This window comes from Notolepis coatsorum (genome assembly GCF_963971535.1).
Source record: "Notolepis coatsorum genome assembly, chromosome: 5".
NCBI classification, from domain to species: domain Eukaryota; kingdom Metazoa; phylum Chordata; class Actinopteri; order Aulopiformes; family Paralepididae; genus Notolepis; species Notolepis coatsorum.
Window position 1 is genome coordinate 28,927,488 of NC_140169.1, and position 20,976 is coordinate 28,948,463.

General features: G+C 42.3%; 1 protein-coding gene across 1 annotated transcript in view; it reads left to right on the plus strand.

Annotated features, from left to right (window-relative positions):
- prkag3b (protein kinase, AMP-activated, gamma 3b non-catalytic subunit) overlaps positions 1-20,141 on the plus strand; it is a 132,035-nt gene extending 111,894 nt beyond the window's left edge. The window contains exons 5-13 of the mRNA XM_084315040.1: positions 7,743-7,801; positions 10,329-10,374; positions 10,528-10,582; positions 11,366-11,492; positions 11,803-11,968; positions 13,229-13,266; positions 14,204-14,350; positions 14,758-15,028; positions 17,187-20,141. Of these exons, the coding sequence (XP_084171166.1) occupies positions 7,743-7,801; positions 10,329-10,374; positions 10,528-10,582; positions 11,366-11,492; positions 11,803-11,968; positions 13,229-13,266; positions 14,204-14,350; positions 14,758-14,874 (755 nt within the window). The 3' untranslated portion in view covers positions 14,875-15,028; positions 17,187-20,141. The remainder of the gene's footprint in view (positions 1-7,742; positions 7,802-10,328; positions 10,375-10,527; positions 10,583-11,365; positions 11,493-11,802; positions 11,969-13,228; positions 13,267-14,203; positions 14,351-14,757; positions 15,029-17,186) is intronic.
- Positions 20,142-20,976: the final 835 nt, after the last annotated feature.

A 20,976-nucleotide genomic window follows, 5' to 3' on the forward strand; every position in this document is an offset into this window, starting at 1 on the left:
TAGCCATATTTTTCACAGCCAGACTTGGATCAAATCACGCCACGTTGCGAAGGCTATCTCGGCCTGTGGCTTTATATTTCTCGAACAAATCATATACCGTTTATAAGATCTATTTTCTATTGTTCCAACGAAACCTCAGTCAACTAAATCCGTCCATAGATTCTGGCTGTACAGGACGAAATGTATAGGATTGATTGAGCTGGCAACCTGTGTCTCCCCTCAATTAAATAAAAAAGGTGATATTCTCCTTCGAAGTATTCTTTCATGGGCACGCCTGGCATTACGATGCCTGCATCTGGCAACAATTACTGCTGCCATGATCACCTGTGACGCTGGCAGTGACGCTGGCATGATGCCTCTTTATAGCGCTTAGGGATCTGCGCTTATTTACCACCATGTCTGTGAAGACGGCAGGTGTGTCGCTTTAACTGGTCGGTGCAATTGGCGGTGGCCTTTCTGGATACCGAGCAGATGTTGTCTAAGATCATTTACATAGAAAGGGGACATGTTCCGCCCAAATTACCTCATTTAAATACGCGCCAATTGCACCGGATGCAATGCTGACAGAACGCATGCGCCACCTAATTTCACCCGTTGCGCATCCTCTGTGGATACCAAACAGAGGTTCAGAGCGATATGCACCGGCTTTCCGTCGGAAAAAGCAGCACAAACTCTTTGTGGATCCCGCCCTTAGTGTGTAAGAAAGGCTTGACTTGACTTGACTTTATTTTGACAATATATAAATAACATGTGACAGAAACACAGTCACAGGCAGGCAGTGTTAATTTTGTTGACTAAATTGATGACGAAAGATATTCGTCAACGAAGGTTTTTTTCATGACGACAACGAGACGCGACGTCACGTTATTGAAGACCATGTCACGCTAACGAGACTAAATATACTATATTTAGTTTATTAAATATCGTTGACCACAACCGAGGACACAAACATTTTATTTACAAAAACCAGGACGAAATTTCTCTTCATGTATGTTGATATTGTTGACTAAAACAAGACGAGACAAAATAATTATAACTTTTCTTAATGCCATCGTCCCGAGTAGAGCAGTGTGACGGCTGATGGGGAGCTCTGTTATTAGCATTAGCTGGAGCTATTTGAAAAGCTAGTTTTATCTTAACGTTACCTTGGCTAAAGTTGGGACTTTTTCACCAGTAACATTACATTGTTTGTATTTCCATCTAGCTCGCGTTAGCTAGTGGCTAACCTAGCTCACGCTAATGTGGCTAGCTGATCGACCTCTCGCACACAATTAATGACATAATGCAGACAGCCATACCGGTGACAATGTTTAACTTTTAGTGCCAAATGATAAGAGTCTGAGGCGGAGTCTCAAAAGAGAATGTTGAATATTTATTTTGCATTAAAAATCACAACAGAGCCTCTGCTAGGAGCTAACCTAAACGGAGCCGACTGGGTAGGAAGTCCGCAACAATGTGTAACGTCCGTGCGGAACCAATGTACCAACAACCATTCCATGGGTGAACTCATTGAGCTTTAGTTATCAATTACTGATACTAATACTAATCTATACAATCACCTGTTGTTGAATAAATACCATTACTTTCTAGTTATTACTAAAAAACAGTATATATAAAACAGTAGCAGATTGCAATCATCAAAAAATCTAAAATCAAATCAAATATAATAAACCGCTGCCAGACACAGCAGAGAGAGAGAGGACAGACATGACAGAGAGGACAGACACAGCAGAGAGAGGACAGACATGGCAGAGAGAAAGGAAAGACACAGCAAACAGAAGACAGACAGAGTTCAGCGTCATCTCTCTGGTCAGAAACAACGTCACCACATCCGTAATGCTCTCCTTGATGCATACATTGGACTATGTCTACACCAACATATACTGTAGGATAGGGTGACCATATTTTGATTTCCAAAAAAGAGGACATGCCGCCCCAGCCTCGAGATACTTAATGATACTCAGGCATGCGTTGCTCATGGGACGACTGGTTGCACTATGTTTTAATGACGCCGTGTGCGCGCTCCCGCGCATGCACATAGATGTTCCCTCGCATAGCACAGACTAAAGAGAGTGCCTAATTGCCTCTACGAATGGAATGTAACACATTTAATTCACAAGTTTTGTGTGAATGTATCTGAGAACGTATTTGAACACACCTGACGACCGGCCATATTGTTATGCAAAGTAGTACTTAGCGAGTTGGCGCATCAGTCGGGTGCAGCGCATTCCTGTGTGCACGCGTGTGCACATCCGTGCATGTGCGTGCTTCTGCTCACAGACTGGTTGCACGGCGTGCAAAACCGTCCCATGAGCAACGCATGCCGATACTCAACGTTTACTCAAAGATGCATTATTGTTTTAATATATTTAAAGTATGCCTCCTCTCTATGGATATACAATTATTATTTATATTATTTTACTGTATATAACACAACACTATCTCTCTATAACCAAAGACACACCAAACCAAAGTTAACAATCAGCATGCTTGATGATTATGCCTAGAATTATCTGACAAATCTCAATGGCACAATAATTACTTAAAAATCAACCTGTAACAAAATAATAGCTCTCTTTTCAAGTCTTACTGGACAAAAATAAATAACAAAATATATGAAATAATAGAAAATATCTTTTTCAGACAAATAGTTTTTTTTGCCATGTTTCAATGAGATATTATGCAATGGTTTCTGCTGTCTCATTTGGTGTATTTAACCTCGATTCATTTTATTTGCATGCCACCCATCTTCCAGTCAAAGTACTATTATGATTGGGAATATTGTCACTGCTCCGTGGTTACTCCTGTCTGTAGAAACACCACAGTACTGGATTTGATTTGAGTGCTTCATGTGCGACATCAATCGAGTCGAGTGGGGCGCTATAACACATTGGCTTCGGATTTTTGTGCGCGCACTAGTGAACTTCGCCTCCCATTTGTTCTGACGGGTAGGTACATTTGGAATTTCTTCTGCAGTTCATCTGTAAAAGTACATTCTTTGGCATTGTGAATGTGAGCTGCGCTCCACTCTGTCCCCTCTTCCTCTGTTTGTGTGTGAGTGTAGTTGTAGAGCCGCCCACAAAGCTTCTCAGGGATTACGTCACACACGCAACAGATTACCGTAGTATTCTGTGCAATGCGCCAGTCAATTTAAGTATATGCAAACGGTCCGTGAAAGCCGGACATTTTCATGCATTTATAAACCCCCCCCGGACGGCCCGGACAGGGTGTGAAAAGAAGACATGTCCGGCCAAAAGAGGACGTTTGGTCACCCTATGTAGGAGCAACAATACATTGGACCATGTCTACACCAACATATACTGTAGGAGCAACAATACATTGGACCATGTCTACACCAACATATACTGTAGGAGCAACAATACATTGGACCATGTCTACACCAACATATACTGTAGGAGCAACAATACATTGGACCATGTCTACACCAACATATACTGTAGGAGCAACAATACATTGGACCATGTCTACACTAACATATACTGTAGGAGCAACAATACATTGGACCATGTCTACACTAACATATACTGTAGGAGCAACAATACATTGGACCATGTCTACACCAACATATATACTTCCTGTGTATCACTTGTGCCGCCGACTCAGATTCCCCTAGGTTAAAAAATAAATACGCAATTTAAATCAGAAAATGTTCCATGTTGACTATTTCTGACTTCTGACAAGTTTTTTTCCATTAACTAAAAATAGACAAAAATGTCATACGTTTTTTCGTCGACTAAATCTAGACTAAAACAAAAAAGACAAAATTGAGACAAAAACTGACTAAGACTAAAATGCTCAGACATTTAGTTGACTAAAACTGACTAAACGAAAAATAAATGAAGATGACTAAATATGATGAAAGCGAAAAAGGAGCACTTGACACATGACTAAGACTAAAACTAAAAGGAAAATAGCTGCCAAAATTAACACTGCAGGCAGGAATACTGCCAAGGATAGACACAAAAAAGCTCAGAGCTTATTTCCATTGTGGCTGTCAGCTTAGCTTCTTGATTAGCCTTGGTTTGGTATTATATTGTATGTAGTGACTTGCCAGTAAGCTTTGTTTACTGGTTCTAAATACATAGCAGTGCTTACCCTTGTCAATTTGTCATGCATCGTGAGAAAGATAACAAGGCTCATGGTGGACGTCCCAAGTAACAGACACGCCCCCCGCTCACTTGGAGGATTATCAGGTTCATTCTGCTGGTAAACCCAATAGGCATCAACAGGAAGATGTGTGAAGCTTCCGTATTGAGGGAGTGGCTCTTCTGTTTGGCTCCCAAAGACTGTAGCTTAGGAGGGCTGCTGTTCTCCAGCAGATGGATCTGTGTGATGGAGGTGGACCCAGCACCGTTTGGAGACCTAGCCAGCCCACAAGCTGTGCTCAGAGGGGGAGCCCGATGGGACGCACAGAGATCACCTCACTCCAAGTCACCAGGGACAGAATACCAGATATTTGCCTGAATATATCCGTGAAGAGGCGGGCTGACCTCGGAGTGGAACCTCGGAGCACAGACTATGAAACAGACTTCTCCTCTATGCCCTTCTCTCCAGCAATTCCTGTTACCTCCACCCATCTCCTACATTCACCGCTTTTCAAATGAGATAGAATATGACCTACCATCAGGTTTGACTTCCCCAAGATACATTTTGCCTACTCTCTTGCCTAAGAGAGCAGATGAAGGAGAGGATGACTGACCTGACCCTCCTCCATGGCCAGATGCAGAGGATGGGTAACAGCCACTCTGTGACCAGCCTGTGATGGAGCGACTGGATAGGCTGTTGAAAGAGCTCCAGATTATTAAGCAAGAGATGCTAATGGCAAGCCAGGCTAAACCAGGACCAACAAAAACGAAAAACCCTTCTCCAACCCATCACAAACAGAGAGGGTGGGCCAACAACCAAAGTCAACATGTTCCTCCCACTCACAGATTTTGCAGACTGGTTCAAATACGGACCATCAGACAGGATGTGCAGACCCTCTGCTGTGCCTCTGTGTAATTTTTTTTCTCCATGACTAAACCTAAGACCGGGTTTTGAAAGACCGGACAGGAAGGTCAGCCATGTGCCTATACTTCTTCTGAAGTACAGTAAGACCATAGGTAATAATATATATATATATATATATATATATATATATATATATATATATATATATATATATATATATATATATATATATATATATATATTATTACCTATGGTCTTACTGTACTTCAGAAGAAGTATAGGCACATGGCTGACCTTCCTGTCCGGTCTTTCAAAAATGCTAGACCTCTACTGCTGATTGGAGCCGATCACCCACACATTGTCACTCAAATTGAACCAGTAAGGGCTGGGTGGCGTAGCGGAGATTGCGCTCGTCACCAATGCAAGAGACTCCGGTATCGAATCCCAGTCTCAGCATTGCCTTCGGCTTGGGCCGGCCGTCGTACTGGCTCATTTGGCAGAGTCAGCGGGTGGAAGTCGATGGGTGGGGATTGGACGTTGTGGACAGTGACCCCTACAGGTCGGTTGGGGGACGCCTGCACAGCAGAGACAGAAAGTAGCGGGGGTAGTGTGAGCCTCCCATGTGTTACACCTCACCAATGAGAGTCCGCGCTGGCAGGTGAAAATATGTGACAGGCTGCCTCCTCGTGTGCCGGAGGGAACACGTGATGCAAGGCTTCTATCCTCTCTACAACCGACCAGCATAGTCGAGCAACATTCAAGACAGGGGAGGGGAGAATTGGATACACGAAATTGGGATGGGAGAAAAATAGAAAAATAGGGAGAAAAAGTGGATTAAAAAAAAATTTAACCAGTAAAGTTGGGTTCTCCAGGGGGGGCCTGCTGCCATCCGGACCAGGTTTGGTTGGACACTCCAAGACCAGGTTTGGTTGGACACTCCAGGACCAGGTTTGGTTGGACACTCCAGGACCAGGTTTGGTTGGACACTCCAAGACCAGGTTTGGTTGGACACTCCAGGACCAGGTTTGGTTGGACACTCCAGGACCAGGTTTGGTTGGACACTCCAAGACCAGGTTTGGTTGGACACTCCAGGACCAGGTTTGGTTGGACACTCCAGGACCAGGTTTGGTTGGACACTCCAGGACCAGGTTTGGTTGGACACTCCAGGACCAGGTTTGGTTTGACATTCCAGGGCCCCACCAGGTCGGTGGGGCAACAGCTTTGGCCACAGCAGTGCCTTGTGTGAAACCCTGCCTCTCAGGAGTGAGAGGTTGGTGACCCGGTCAAGACAAGATCAAGAAGCTGTGGACTTTCTTGAGACTAAGACCATACGTACAGAGGGTTGACGGAGTGTTTTGATATGGTACACTGTTGCTCCGGAAAATGGACATGCCCAGTGGAGGCTGGCCAAAAATCCAGAGCATGTGGAGGTTTACAATGCTGAGATAAGGAAGCTGGTCCAGTCAGGTTCAGTCATCAAGATCACATGGTGCACCACAATGGCAAGAATTACATTGTGTTTAATTGCTACTACCAATACAAGGGTCAGAACCTGAATGAATCCTTACTGCCTGCACCAACCCAGGGGAGCATCCCTTCTTGGAATGCTGCTGCGGTTTCGTGAGCACATGGTGGCTACCGGCGGCGACATCAAGGGGATGTTTGATCAGGTCCGCCTACTTCCCAACGACCGACCCCTTCTCTGTTTTGTATGGTGTGACGCCAAAAAGGAAGACCACTCGGCAGTGTACAGATGCTCCCTTTTGGGACCATGTTGTGCCACTTTCGCTCCGTAAAATGTCATATTATCCGAAAGAGGATGTGAAAGTCTCTGCAGAGAGGTACTTTTATGTTGATAACTGTTTGCAGAGCCTGCCTACTCCTGAAGAGGCCAAACACCTGGTATACAAGCTCCAGGCCCACTTGTCATCCCGGGGGAGCTCAGTCAGTGGGCCAGCAATGTGACAAGTGTCATAAGCCACCATCCCAAGAAGGCCAGGTCAGACAGCCTTGAGCTCTGGCTTGCTCAGAGCAAAACCTCAGCTGGAGCTGCCAAACTGAACTCCTAGGGTACAAGCACTGGCCTATGGACTATGGGGTCCCAACTCCCTGGAATGTCTACAAGGTTTTAGCCCTTGGGGTCTCCCTGCCTCTCTCCCTCTATGTCTCTCTGTGTGTCTCTCCCTTACCCCTCTTTCTATCACACCCACCCCCTCTCTCTCTATGTAACTTAAATCTCCTGGGCCTCTCTGCTGGTAGTTGCCAGGGAACCTGTTAATCCGTGCACCCTGCATCTGTGGCTATTAATACACACAAACACACACACACTGCATAAAGTACACACATGATTCTTAACCCTTACCATGCCACACTGTTATCTCCATGTGAGGAATGTAACACTATGTTCAAATATCATTTATACACAACACCTCTATTTGTGGGACATGGGTTGTGAGTTGGATTCAAACCTGCAACCTTTTGAGGACATGCTATTCTGCTGGGCCTGCTGAGCCATAAGCCACCCCCCCCCCCCCCCCCCATAGTCAAGCTTGTGTTTCTCTTGTGGTTACAGTCTATTTAAGTAAGATCACTCAAACCCCATATTCCAGCCACACTCTCTAACCTCTCTCTCTGTGTGTGTGTGTGTGTGTGTGTGTGTGTGTGTGTGTGTGTGTGTGTGTGTGTGTGTGTGTGTGTGTGTGTGTGTGTGTGTGTGTGTGTGTGTGTGTGTGTGTGTGTGTGTGTGTGCGTGCGTGCGTGTGTGTCTATAGGTATGCTGACCATCACAGATTTCATCAACATCCTCCATCGCTACTACAAGTCTCCTCTGGTGAGAACAACTCTAACCCTACTTCTAGTCTCCTAGAACAACTCTAACCCTACTACTAGTCTCCTAGAACAACACTAACCCTACTACTAGTCTCCTATAACAACTCTAACCCTACTACTAGTCTCCTAGAACAACTCTAACCCTACTACTAGTCTCCTAGAACAACACTAACCCTACTACTAGTCTCCTATAACAACTCTAACCCCACTTCTAGTCTCCTAGAACAACTCTAACCCTACTACTAGTCTCCTAGAACAACACTAACCCTACTACTAGTCTCCTATAACAACTCTAACCCTACTACTAGTCTCCTAGAACAACTCTAACCCTACTACTAGTCTCCTAGAACAACTCTAACCCTACTACTAGTCTCCTAGAACAACACTAACCCTACTACTAGTCTCCTAGAACAACACTAACCCTACTACTAGTCTCCTAGAACAACTCTAACCCTACTACTAGTCTCCTAGAACAACACTAACCCTACTACTAGTCTCCTAGAACAACACTAACCCTACTACTAGTCTCCTATAACAACTCTAACCCTACTACTAGTCTCCTAGAACAACACTAACCCTACTACTAGTCTCCTAGAACAACACTAACCCCACCACTAGTCTCCTAGAACAACCCTAACCCTACTACTAGTCTCCTAGAACAACCCTAACCCTACTACTAGTCTCCTAGAACAACCCTAACCCTACTACTAGTCTCCTAGAACAACCCTAACCCTACTACTAGTCTCCTAGAACAACACTAACCCTACTACTAGTCTCCTAGAACAACTCTAACCCTACTACTAGTCTCCTAGAACAACACTAACCCTACTACTAGTCTCCTAGAACAACTCTAACCCTACTACTAGTCTCCTAGAACAACACTAACCCTACTACTAGTCTCCTAGAACAACTCTAACCCTACTACTAGTCTCCTAGAACAACTCTAACCCTACTACTAGTCTCCTAGAACAACCCTAACCCTACTACTAGTCTCCTAGAACAACACTAACCCTACTACTAGTCTCCTAGAACAACCCTAACCCTACTACTAGTCTCCTAGAACAACACTAACCCTACTACTAGTCTCCTAGAACAACACTAACCCTACTACTAGTCTCCTAGAACAACACTAACCCTACTACTAGTCTCCTAGAACAACACTAACCCTACTACTAGTCTCCTAGAACAACACTAACCCTACTACTAGTCTCCTAGAACAACACTAACCCTACTACTAGTCTCCTAGAACAACACTAACCCTGCTACTAGTCTCCTAGAACAACCCTAACCCTACTACTAGTCTCCTAGAACAACTTGAACCCTTCTACTAGTCTCCTAGAACAACCCTAACCCTACTACTAGTCTCCTAGAACAACACTAACCCTACTACTAGTCTCCTAGAACAACCCTAACCCTACTACTAGTCTCCTAGAACAACTCTAACCCCACTACTAGTCTCCTAGAACAACACTAACCCTACTACTAGTCTCCTAGAACAACACTAACCCTACTACTAGTCTCCTAGAACAACACTAACCCTACTACTAGTCTCCTAGAACAACCCTAACCCTACTACTAGTCTCCTAGAACAACCCTAACCCTACTACTAGTCTCCTAGAACAACACTAACCCTACTACTAGTCTCCTAGAACAACCCTAACCCTACTACTAGTCTCCTAGAACAACTCGAACCCTACTACTAGTCTCCTAGAACAACCCTAACCCTACTACTAGTCTCCTAGAACAACTCTAACCCCACTACTAGTCTCCTAGAACAACCCTAACCCTACTACTAGTCTCCTAGAACAACTCGAACCCTTCTACAAGTCTCCTAGAACAATTCTAAAGTCTCCTCTGGTGAGAACTCATACAACACCAGATACAATGTGGCCAATTCCATCATTCCACCCTAAGTCTGAAACACGCTATATTTCCCGGTGCATAATATGAGCAAGCGCACACGGTTTTCCATTTTATATCAAAAGGAAGTTTATGCCAGATGCCAGATGGTGTTGTCTCTTGGTTCAGATATAACAGAGATTCGATTATTTCATGGATGTATTGATGACAGATGGTGTTGTCTCTTGGTTCAGATTGAACAGAGATTACCGTACTTTTCGCACTATAAGCCGCACCTGAATATAAGCCGCAGCAGCTAAATTGAATGATGTGTACATATATAAGCCGCACTGGACTATAAGCCGCAGGTGTTTTAATGTTTAATTACCATATGTAATTAGCATTGGGACACAATACTGTCGGACAAATAACAAGAATTAACTCATTTACATGTTGTATTAAGTTTAGCAAATAAGGGAACAGATAAATAACATTTCAATGCAGTCAAAAAAGCAATATTTCGATTTTGACATTTTCGGGTTTGGTCACGTCGAGTCACATATAAGCCGCACCGTTATATAAGCCGCAGGGTTGAAAAATGGGGAAAAAAGGTGCGGCTTATAGTCCGAAAAGTACGGTAGATTATTTCATGGCTGTATTGAGGACAGATGGTGTCATCTTGTCAACAGGTTCAGATCTATGAGCTGGAGGAACACAAGATAGAGACATGGAGAGGTGAGACAACTAGATACAACTATACTATACTATACTATACTATACTATACTATACTATACTATACTATACTATACTATACTATACTATACTATACTATACTATACTATACTATACTGGACCCTAACCCTTAATCAGTCTGTCTGTCTTGGCAGAGATCTACCTCAAGTGCCACATCACTTCTCTCATCAGCATCACACCAGACTCTAGGTGAGACCAGTGTTACTGACACTTACAGAATAGTACTGATACTGCTAGTACTACTACTAGTACTACTATTATTATTACTATTACTACTACTACTACTACTACTACTACTACTACTACTACTACTACTACTACTACTACTACTACTACTACTACTACTACTACTACTACTACTACTACTGGTACTACTACGGCTAGTACTACTACAACTACTACTACTACTACTACTACTACTACTACTACTACTACTACTACTACTACTACTACTACTACTACTACTACTACTACTACTACTATTACTACTACTACTACTACTACTACTACTACTACTACTACTACTACTACTACTACTACTACTACTACTACTACTACTACTACTACTACTACTACTACTACGGCTAGTACTACTACTACTATTACTACTGCTACTACTGCTACTACTACTACTACTACTACTACTACTACTACTACTACTACTACTACTACTACTACTACTACTACTACTACTACTACTACTACGGCTAGTACTACTACTACTATTACTACTGCTACTACTGCTAGTACTACTGCTACTACTACTACTACTACTACTACTACTACTACTACTACTACTACTACTACTACTACTACTACTACTATAACTACTACTACTACAACTATAACTACTACTGCTACTACTACTACTACTACTACTACTACTACTACTACTACTACTACTACTACTACTACTACTACTACTACTATTACTACTACTATTAATATTGTATGTATTTGTGTTGTGTCTAGCCTGTTCGAGGCCATCTACTCTCTGCTGAAGAATAAGATCCATCGTCTGCCAGTCATTGATCCTGAATCAGGCAACGTGCTGCACATCCTGACGCACAAACGCATCCTCAAGTTCCTCCACCTCTTTGTGAGAACTTAATATTTGTTTCACCTTTCACTTTTCACCTTTCACCAAGCCCTAAGAGTTGTTGTTTTTGATGTTGTTGTTATTATTATTATTATTATTATTATTATTATTATTATTATTATTATTATTATTATTATTATTATTATTATTATTATTATTATTATTATTATTATTATTATTATTATTATTATTATTATTATTTGTTGTTGTTGTTGTTGTCCAAATGCATTCATTTGAATTGTCGTGAGTAATTCAAAGTGCAAAGACGTTGGCCAGTAAAGCTCTACAATAAGGTTATACTGTCCTTCAGGGTTCAATGATCCCCAAGCCTCGGTTCCTTCAGAGGAAGATTGGTGAGGTGGAGATTGGGACTTTTAAGCAGATCGCTACAGTCCAGGAGACAGAAACCGTGTACGACGCTCTTACCATCTTTGTAGAGAGACGGGTGTCTGCTCTGCCTGTGGTCAATGAGAAAGGTACACACACACACACACACACACACACACACACACACACACACACACACACACACACACACACACACACACACACACACACACACACACACACACACACACACACCACAAAATGTATCACCCGTTCACAGCAGAGGCAACCATGCAAGGTGCCAAACTGCTTATTGGTTAAGTGTCTTGTCCAGGACATTTCAACACGCCGCTGACAGGAGCTGGAACCATCTGATTACCAGATGACCTCTCTACCTCCTGAGCCACTGTCACCCCCTTGACAAGAGACTCTTTGTTTGCTCAACCAGGAGATAGATTTAAGCTAGGTTTATCACCATACCTGTATAGTCCTCTATAGTCACTTTACGTGAACTTGAGGACTGCATACTTTTTTTGCAAACCAAAATACTATACTTTGTACTTATAGCACATGCATCAGCCTGGTCTCCTTTGAAGGATAACATTCTGAAGTTTCTGATACAATAAGGGAAATTCACTTTTAGTGCTAATGAAATAGAGTAACATAGGTCTGAACTTGAGTTGTAGAAAAACTTGTTACTCACGTTTTTCTGTAGTAGTTGCAATATCCAAAAGTATATTGGGAGAAGAAACATGCTGGGTCCATAGCCTGAAGTATTGTGTAGTACATGGATTTTATAAAAATCCATTCAGAAATTAGTGATATAGAGCGATTTTGGTAAAATGTGAGAAAAAAAAGGTCTGCAGGTTTCCATTTTCTCATAGACTCCAATGCATTCGGCGAATTTTTTACTTCCTGTTTTCGCTCATGACTTTTCACCTAGATCCCTGATTCGCTCATCCCCAAGTGGGATATCATTGGAAAGCCACACTCATTGGATACAACCCTGTCCAATCATTTTTGAGATCGCCAAATGATTGACGGAGCTAGAGTGGCAGGAGTCGGGAGTGGTATTAGAATTTTTTTAAAGTCTGCTCAAGACTTTGGCGCACGCCTATCGGCATGTAACTAGAGAACCTCTGAATGGGTTTTTGTCGCCTGAAACGACAATCGACAGGCAACAAATAGGGCTTTAATTCGATATATATATTCTCTCTCTCTCTCTCTCTCTCTCTCTCTCTCTCTCTCTCTCTCTCTCTCTCTCTCTCTCTCTCTCTCTCTCTCTCTCTCCTCTCCCTCTCTCTCTCTCTCTCTCTCTCTCTCTCTCTCTCTCTCTCTCTCTCTCTCTCTCTCTCTCTCTCTCTCTCTCTCTCTCTCTCTCTCCCTCTGTCTGTCTGTCTTCTCTCCAGGCAAAGTGGTGGCCCTCTACTCCAGGTTTGATGTCATCGTAAGTGCAACCATTGTAACTAGGAATGCTCGATATTGGCTTTTTTACCGATACCGATATTGTCCAACTCTTAATTTCCGATACCGATATCAACCGATATCAACCGATACCGATATATGCAGGGTTTCCCCCCCCCCCCCCCCCCCCCCCCCCCCAAATGTTTTATAATTTCAGGTAATTAACATTACATATCTCTTGTTGTGGAATTAACACAACATTATGCATACTTTTGACAATAAATAAAATCAGAATTTGTTCTTACTTGCTTGCCTGGGTAAATAAAGGTTATAGAAAACCGATACCAATATTTTCCGATATCACATTTTAATGCCGATATCGGCCGATAATATCGGACATCACCCTAATTGTAACAGAATACAATTCAGATTAATGGGATTTTCAAACAGGAAAACCGCCAACTAACCCTATTGTCTTCAGTTTCATCTGAGAAATTCTACAGACAGGTGACAAATAAAAAGGAAAAACCAACATGAAGTGACTTAGTAATAATAATAATAATAATAATAATAATAATAATAATAATAATAATAATAATAATAATAATAATAATAATAATAATAATAATAATACACTTTATTTGTATAGCACCTTTCATGCAAGAATTGCAATGCAGACCTAAAATAGACACAGGCATGACAAAGGCACAGAATTAGCATAACATAATAAAATAATAATAAAAGCAACACAGAGTAAGAAAAGGGTCAAATCCAAATCAATGTATAGGTACTAACCAGAATTAACTGAATATCATTACAGCTGTGGACTATAGATTAGACACTTCTTCACACCCAAGCCTGATGGAATAATGAAGTACCTGTCTATTTCAGAGTATGAAACAATACCACTACGTATGGTTAAACATAGCTGTATACTATCTCTTAAAGCAGGAATGTGTTATGTTGCTGTGTTTATGTAGAACCTAGCGGCTCAGAAGAACTATAACAACCTGAACTTGACGATGCGAGAGGTCATCGACAGCAGAGCCTGCTGTGTGGAGGGGGTTCTGAAGTGTTACCCACATGAAACGCTGGAGACCGTCATAGACCGCATCGCTGAAGCTGAGGTGAGGCACCCTGGGACAAGTTTGAACACTTCCAAATGAAATAGGCAGCAACATTCAAGGGGACAAGAATATCATATACGAACATCCAGCCCTAATGACTCTTTTGTCAGTGGAAATCGGTGAGATCAATGTTGTTTTTGATAATTGATCATTGCTGTTGTCTTTTCACACTGCTCTTTACTTGCTTTCCATCTTTAAAGGTCATGCTAACTACTGAGTTAGTCTTCTAGTCATTCTAGACAAACTGCTGTTGCTTCCAATGATGTGAAACACATCACTTCCTGTGTGCCGGATGATTGCAGTGAAAAGTATTCCTAAGTTTATTCAGTAAAGATATTCATCATTCCTCCTCCCTCTCTCTCTTTTCCTATCTCTCTCCCTCTCTTTCTCTCTCTCTCTCTCCCTAGGTCCATCGTCTGGTCCTAGTAGATATTGAAGATGTTGTCAGAGGAATCGTGTCTCTGTCAGACCTGTTACAGGCGCTGGTGTTAACCCCCGCAGGTATCGATGCCCTTTTCTCCTAGCCCGAACCCTTGCGTCCATCCCCCATCCGTCTGTCCCTTTGTCCGTCCCAGGGGTTTGGGTGGATCCATTCATCCCTCTCTGCCTCCTCTGCACGCTCCAAAACCAACCGTCCAACCAACCAGGCTCCATCTCCTCTCCGCCCCCCCAGCCCAGGTAGGAAGCCAGAGGTAGGGCCACCAATGGCCGATCGCCCGCCTGCCCGCCTGCCTGCCTGCCTGCCTGCCTGCCTGCCTGCCTGCCTGCCTGCCTGCCTGCCTGCGTGTATGCCTTCTACAACGCTGTTCCAGTTCCGCGTTGCCGCTTTGCGCTCTGATTGGCCGAGGCGCGCGCATGCGCATGAGCCGCGACAAGCCCCTCCGCCGTGCTGCGATAAGGCTTTTGCCAGCCGGGAGAGTAGGCGCCGCGAGCGGCATCACTGCGCTCATCAACGCCCCCTCCGTGCTCCGGCTTTCAACAGCGGGGAGAGTATTATGGGGCTTATGCCGCGAAGCAGTAACACAACATCTGTCAGTACGACTGACAGATGCATTGCAACTATGTGTTCACTGTTGTGTTACTGCTTCTCGGCATAAGCCCCATAATAAGACCGTTTCTGGCTTCGTCCAGCGGACACCATGGCGAGCTCAGCGATGCCGCTCGCGGCAGCATACTCTCCCCGCTGTTGAAAGCCTTATCGCAGCACGGAGGGTCGTGGACCCGCAACGCAGCCGCGAAGGCGGCGATGAAGCCCGAGTCGCGCGATTTTTTATTGGTTTGTCATGACAAACCAATTAAATACATAATCCAACATATGTGTAAAGAAACAACATATTCCAGTTAACGGTATATTTTTTTAATGATTGCTTACGGTATAAATTAGGTTAACTGGAGCTTAGTATTGCTGCCTGGCTGAGGGCCGCGCTGCCTGGCTGAGGGCCGCATTGCGGCTCATGCGCATGCGCGCGCTCGGCCAATCAGAGCGCAAAACGGCAACGCGGAACTGGAACAGCGTTGTAGAAGACATACACGCTGCCTGCCTGCCTGCCTGCCCAGCCGACCGACCCTCGTGTTACCTAACCTCGTTCCCAGCTTTATCTCGAGAGATAAACGTGTTACCTCACCTGCTCACCGTCGCCTCCTCCTGCGCCTCCCTGCTGCCTGACACTCCCCGTCCTCCTCCAGACTGCTGCTGTAGATAGGATTGTGTTCCAGCCTGGGGGTTCCCTCTCCTTAGAACCGCTGCTTGCCTGCTCCTCCTGTCTAAGGACTAAGGAGTCCATTTTAATCGCCATTCACTTCAAACTTGGTGGGTGAATTGAAAATGGGTTCTGGTGCCTTTTCGCTTGTGAGGTCATATTTCATATATTTCTCATTCAATCTAACTAATGAGTTCAAGTCTGAGATGGACAGTTGGTTGAACATTGCTCTGTCCTCTGATGTCCAAACTTGCTAACTGGTCTCCACCCAAACACATTGCCCGTGGGACAGTTAATGACATCATCCCAAGAAATCAACATCTTTAAGCACCTGTGTTTTTATTCTGATGTCTTTAAAGGAGCATTCTGATGCCTTTAAAGGGTCATTCTGATGTTTTTAAAGGATCATTCTGGTGTCTTTAAAGGATAATTCTGATGTCTTTAAATGATCATTCTGGTTTCTTTAACAGATCATTCTGATGTCTTTAAAATACCATGATGATGTCTTTAAAATATTATTCTGATGTCTTTAAGGTCATTCTGATATCTTTAAAGGGTCATTCTGATGTCTTTTAAAGATCATTCTGATGTATTGTAGACTCAACTTGCCAACAGATCTGCCAACTGTTTCTATTGTAGGCTAAAAAGAAACACATGCTGTTGAAACTATTTATACAGAATTATATATTATAAATATCTATATCTTCAAAAGACAACCTTTGAGGAATTGAAAAGAAAAAAGTACCTTGTACCTGATTTTCCAGTGAAGCCATACATGACAAACATACATTTTATTGTAATAATCACCGGGTTCTACATGTAGAAAACGATGTTGGCTGTAAGTTACCATTTAAAACAAAAGACCAAACTGGACATAAAAGGTGGACGGTTCTGTCTCATATACTCTACATACTATATCTATGTGAAATAAATTATTGAGTGATAAGAAAATACTGCTGTATATACCCACATATCTTTTTATTGTATTTTATGTTTATCTTTTTACAATACTTCCCCCTAGTGGCCTTAGTTTGCGCTTGTGTTCTGTTTTCAGTTCAGTCAGTTTTCAGTTAAGTTTTGCTTTGTGGTAATAATGTTTTCTCTCCCCCCCCCCCCCCCCCCCCCCCCCCCCCCAGATATTTCTCAGAGATCAAGCTGTGAAGACTGGAGTAACACGACTGCTATCATCTGAAGGAGCTGTATATAGATCTGCTATTAGTACTAGTCTCAAGGGTTTTGCCACACACTTTACAACCAGCATCATGAGTGATGTCAACGTCTCTGAGATTATGACAAAAATGCTTAAGCAGCAACCCCTGAGTCATACTGCAGGACATGTAAATTAGTGTTTGATATAGTGTTTGGTATTGATCACTCTGGATATCACTAAAGCAATATAATACATGGGCACTGAGGCAGTGGAGATGGTGAATAGTTCCTTCAACTTGTATGTTAAAGCTGCTATAGATAACATTCAGACACTAGATGTCGCACTGGAACACAGAAATGTAATTTATCCAATCAGGTGCATTTCATGTGGGGAAAGTGGGGAGAGGATACATGCACGCAGCATGTAAAAAACGTTTAAAATGATAATCAATATTTTTTGGGGGGGAAAAGCAATACCTTTATTCTCCACCTTTCTAAAAGCTCTGTGGATCTTTCTTTTTTATTTTAAATGATTACTCTAGGTAACAACAAGCCAGAGTCACGCCGCTCATAAAAATGGCCTCCCGGCCATTGCCACCAAGCCTCTTCAACTCATTCAGAACGCAGCGGCCCGCCTGATCTCAAACCTACCGAAGTCGGCCCATGTCACCCCACTTCTTAGGGACCTGCACTGGCTCCCCATTGCTGCACGAATCCGCTTCAAGGCTCTGCATCTTCTGGCCGCCTCAGACCTACTCCTATCCAAGCTCCGGGAGGGTCATCAAAGAGAAGTCGCCTATTCTCAGTCCTTGCCCCACAATGGTGGAATGAACTACCCACCCCAGTTAGGACAGCCGAAACCCGTCCAATCTTTCGCTGTCGACTAAAGACGCACTTCGTCAACCATTATCTGAAATAATTTTTTTAAAGAAATACAAAAAATAATTCAAAAAAATCTAACCCTGTCCTAATAAAGTAACCTACACTGTAGCACTCAACACTTTGATGAACATTGTTACTCAGCTGATAGAGTTGTACCCTTCCTGATGACTTGTCGTACAGAACTTGTAAGTCGCTTTGGATAAAAGCGTCAGCTAAATGACTAAATGTAAATGTAAATGTACTCTACATACATTTTTTATCTATAGCACCTTTAATCAGTGTGAATGGACGATGCATACATACAGCTTGTCAGTGGAATTCTCCATCTCCATTGTGTCAAACTCTTGTGATCACGGCCTTAAGGCCTTAATCATTTTAATATTTTTCTATTTATCCTTTTTTTTGTCACGTTTTGTAAATATTCTGTCAATTGTTAAGTGATATAGGAGCCTAAAGGTGCGTTTGGCCACTTGCTGTTCAGTGCCGGTACTCCCCTCATTTGCATGTTGATGTGTGTATCATACTGCAAATCATCAGCAAATCATTAAGTATTACATATTTTTTTTTGAAAATGAATAAAAGATACATATATAGATATTTCTGATGTTCACAACATACATGTGTTTTATCAAGGGGACAACCTTTTCAATTATTAGAGTAAAAAATAACTGACTATACTAACTATACTAACTTTAGTGTGTGGTGCAATTAAGTCACCAGATCTGCAATGGAGAACTCTAAGTATAATAGTGGTACCAGCGAACAATATTACTTCATATATACGATTTGGTCATGTGATACATTTCCAACTTTACGATTTGACGAGGACCAACTGAACGCACCATAAGGGCAAGGTCATATTGTTTGGCCATGCCCAGTTTCCATGCTGGGGGCAAAACATGTGCTGTACTATCTGATGCTACTTTGAGTTCAACCAATCATATGCACTGCTCAACAGCTGAAGTCCTCTTAACCCGTTCACTACTACACTACACATTTCACTACCACACTACAGATGGTTGGTAGTGAAAGGGTTAACCTTCTGTAGTGTGGTAGTGAAAGGGTTAACCTGATGTTGTGTGGCAGTGAAAGGGTTAACCCTTTGGTAGTGTGGTAGTGAAAGGGTTAAAGCTGCAGTAGGCAACTTCTGAGAAATTAGCAAGTTTGAGTTTACCTGCCCAGCAGAAATAGAGCTAAGCTCTGCATCACTTTTCAAGCCCATGCACTCGCAGAAAGAAAAAAAATACTGCCCTTCTGATAATACTGCCCTTCTGATAATACTCTGATTACTTCAAAAATCCAAGCACCTTGTTGTTGTTGAAAAGGCTTTTCTGTAAAGTTTCCTAAATCTATGACATCTAGTTCTTGTCACATATTATGTCATTATGTCATCATATTATGATGAGGAACACTTGAAATCAGGAAGAATACCAGAGATATTTTGTGCATGAAAATGTATGTGGTGATGATTTTTGCTTCACAGGACTTGAAATGTGAATAACTACATATTCAGTTTGAATGTAAGATGTTGATGAATGACATTTGGGTTTGAGTATGTTGTCTTTTTGTCATTGAACACTGAACACATTGAACATGTTATGAACACTGACCACTACGTCTACCCTTTGTGTGAATGTGATGACTCCAGTCGTTTTTATCAGATAATTTCAAATTTCATGTGAATATTCATGCCGAGTAGAGGAAGATAGATCCCTATAGATTTTGGTGACCCCCCCCCCCCCCAATCACCTGATTGTGACCAGACTTGCCATGTGTTATCTGGGTACGAACATCTTTAAATGAGTCATTTAGATAATTTATAGGCCAAATCCTTATGACCACCAGATATATTGAATTTCTGAAAAAACGCTTAGTAAACAGCTAGGGAATTAGGACATTTTTATTTACCTCTGAACGCATTGTCCAAATTGCACCAAACTCGACAGATGTGTTTGTCTTACAATAGCAAGGAGGCCTGTTTTTTTTTTTTTTTTTTATGTTAGCCATTTAGCCTCATGGTGGCGCTATTCTCACAAAAATTTAATAAATGTGAAATACTCCTCAATGGCTTGGCTGATCAATATGACGTTTGAAATGTGTTGCTGCTTGGTGATATCGTAGTGTTGTGACTACACTGTTTACATTTCTCAAAAACAGATTTAGTTTCCTGCTCCTCGTAGGCTGTTCACAACGTTCTCACTAAACCACGTGTGGTATCTAGTCACCAGCATGTTTTAAAGTTGTAGAAAGATAGGGCTGTCAAAATTAGCGTGTTAATAATGCGTTAACACAAATCCGTATTACATAACACCACTTTGTGATACATAACACACATATGTTTTTTTGTAATTGTAAAAATGTACTAACATTCAGTCATACCAGTTCATATATGAAGAAAACAGGGCAACTCACTTCACAAAATGCCCAGACAATGAAATAACCTTACAGGTACTGCGTGAGAGGGGGAGAGGGAACAAACGTATATTAGTCTGTAAAAGGTTGGCAAGAGATTAACATTGAACTCCATTGTTGGATTTGTAACACAGTTTTGATTCCACATAGTAGTAGAAGGGGATGTTTTGTGACCCTTTATTTTTCCCCATGTGAGGTTGGACACAATTACATTGTGTGATTTTCTTTAGTGCGAGGAATCCAGGGAATGCTCTTTGAGTAATGGAGAAATTAGCTTATCAATGTACCTGTTGTACAATGTGCCTGTTGTTGTGATGCATTGAGGATCATCGTTTGGTTTTAATGCTTAAAACAGGGGATGTTTTAATGAACTTTATAAGAGTAAAGTTGGACACTACATTGTGTGAGTACTCATATTACTCATAATAATGTTACATTTAGTAGGTCAATATGGCCATCTGTTGTTACCTATTGGGCTTTGCC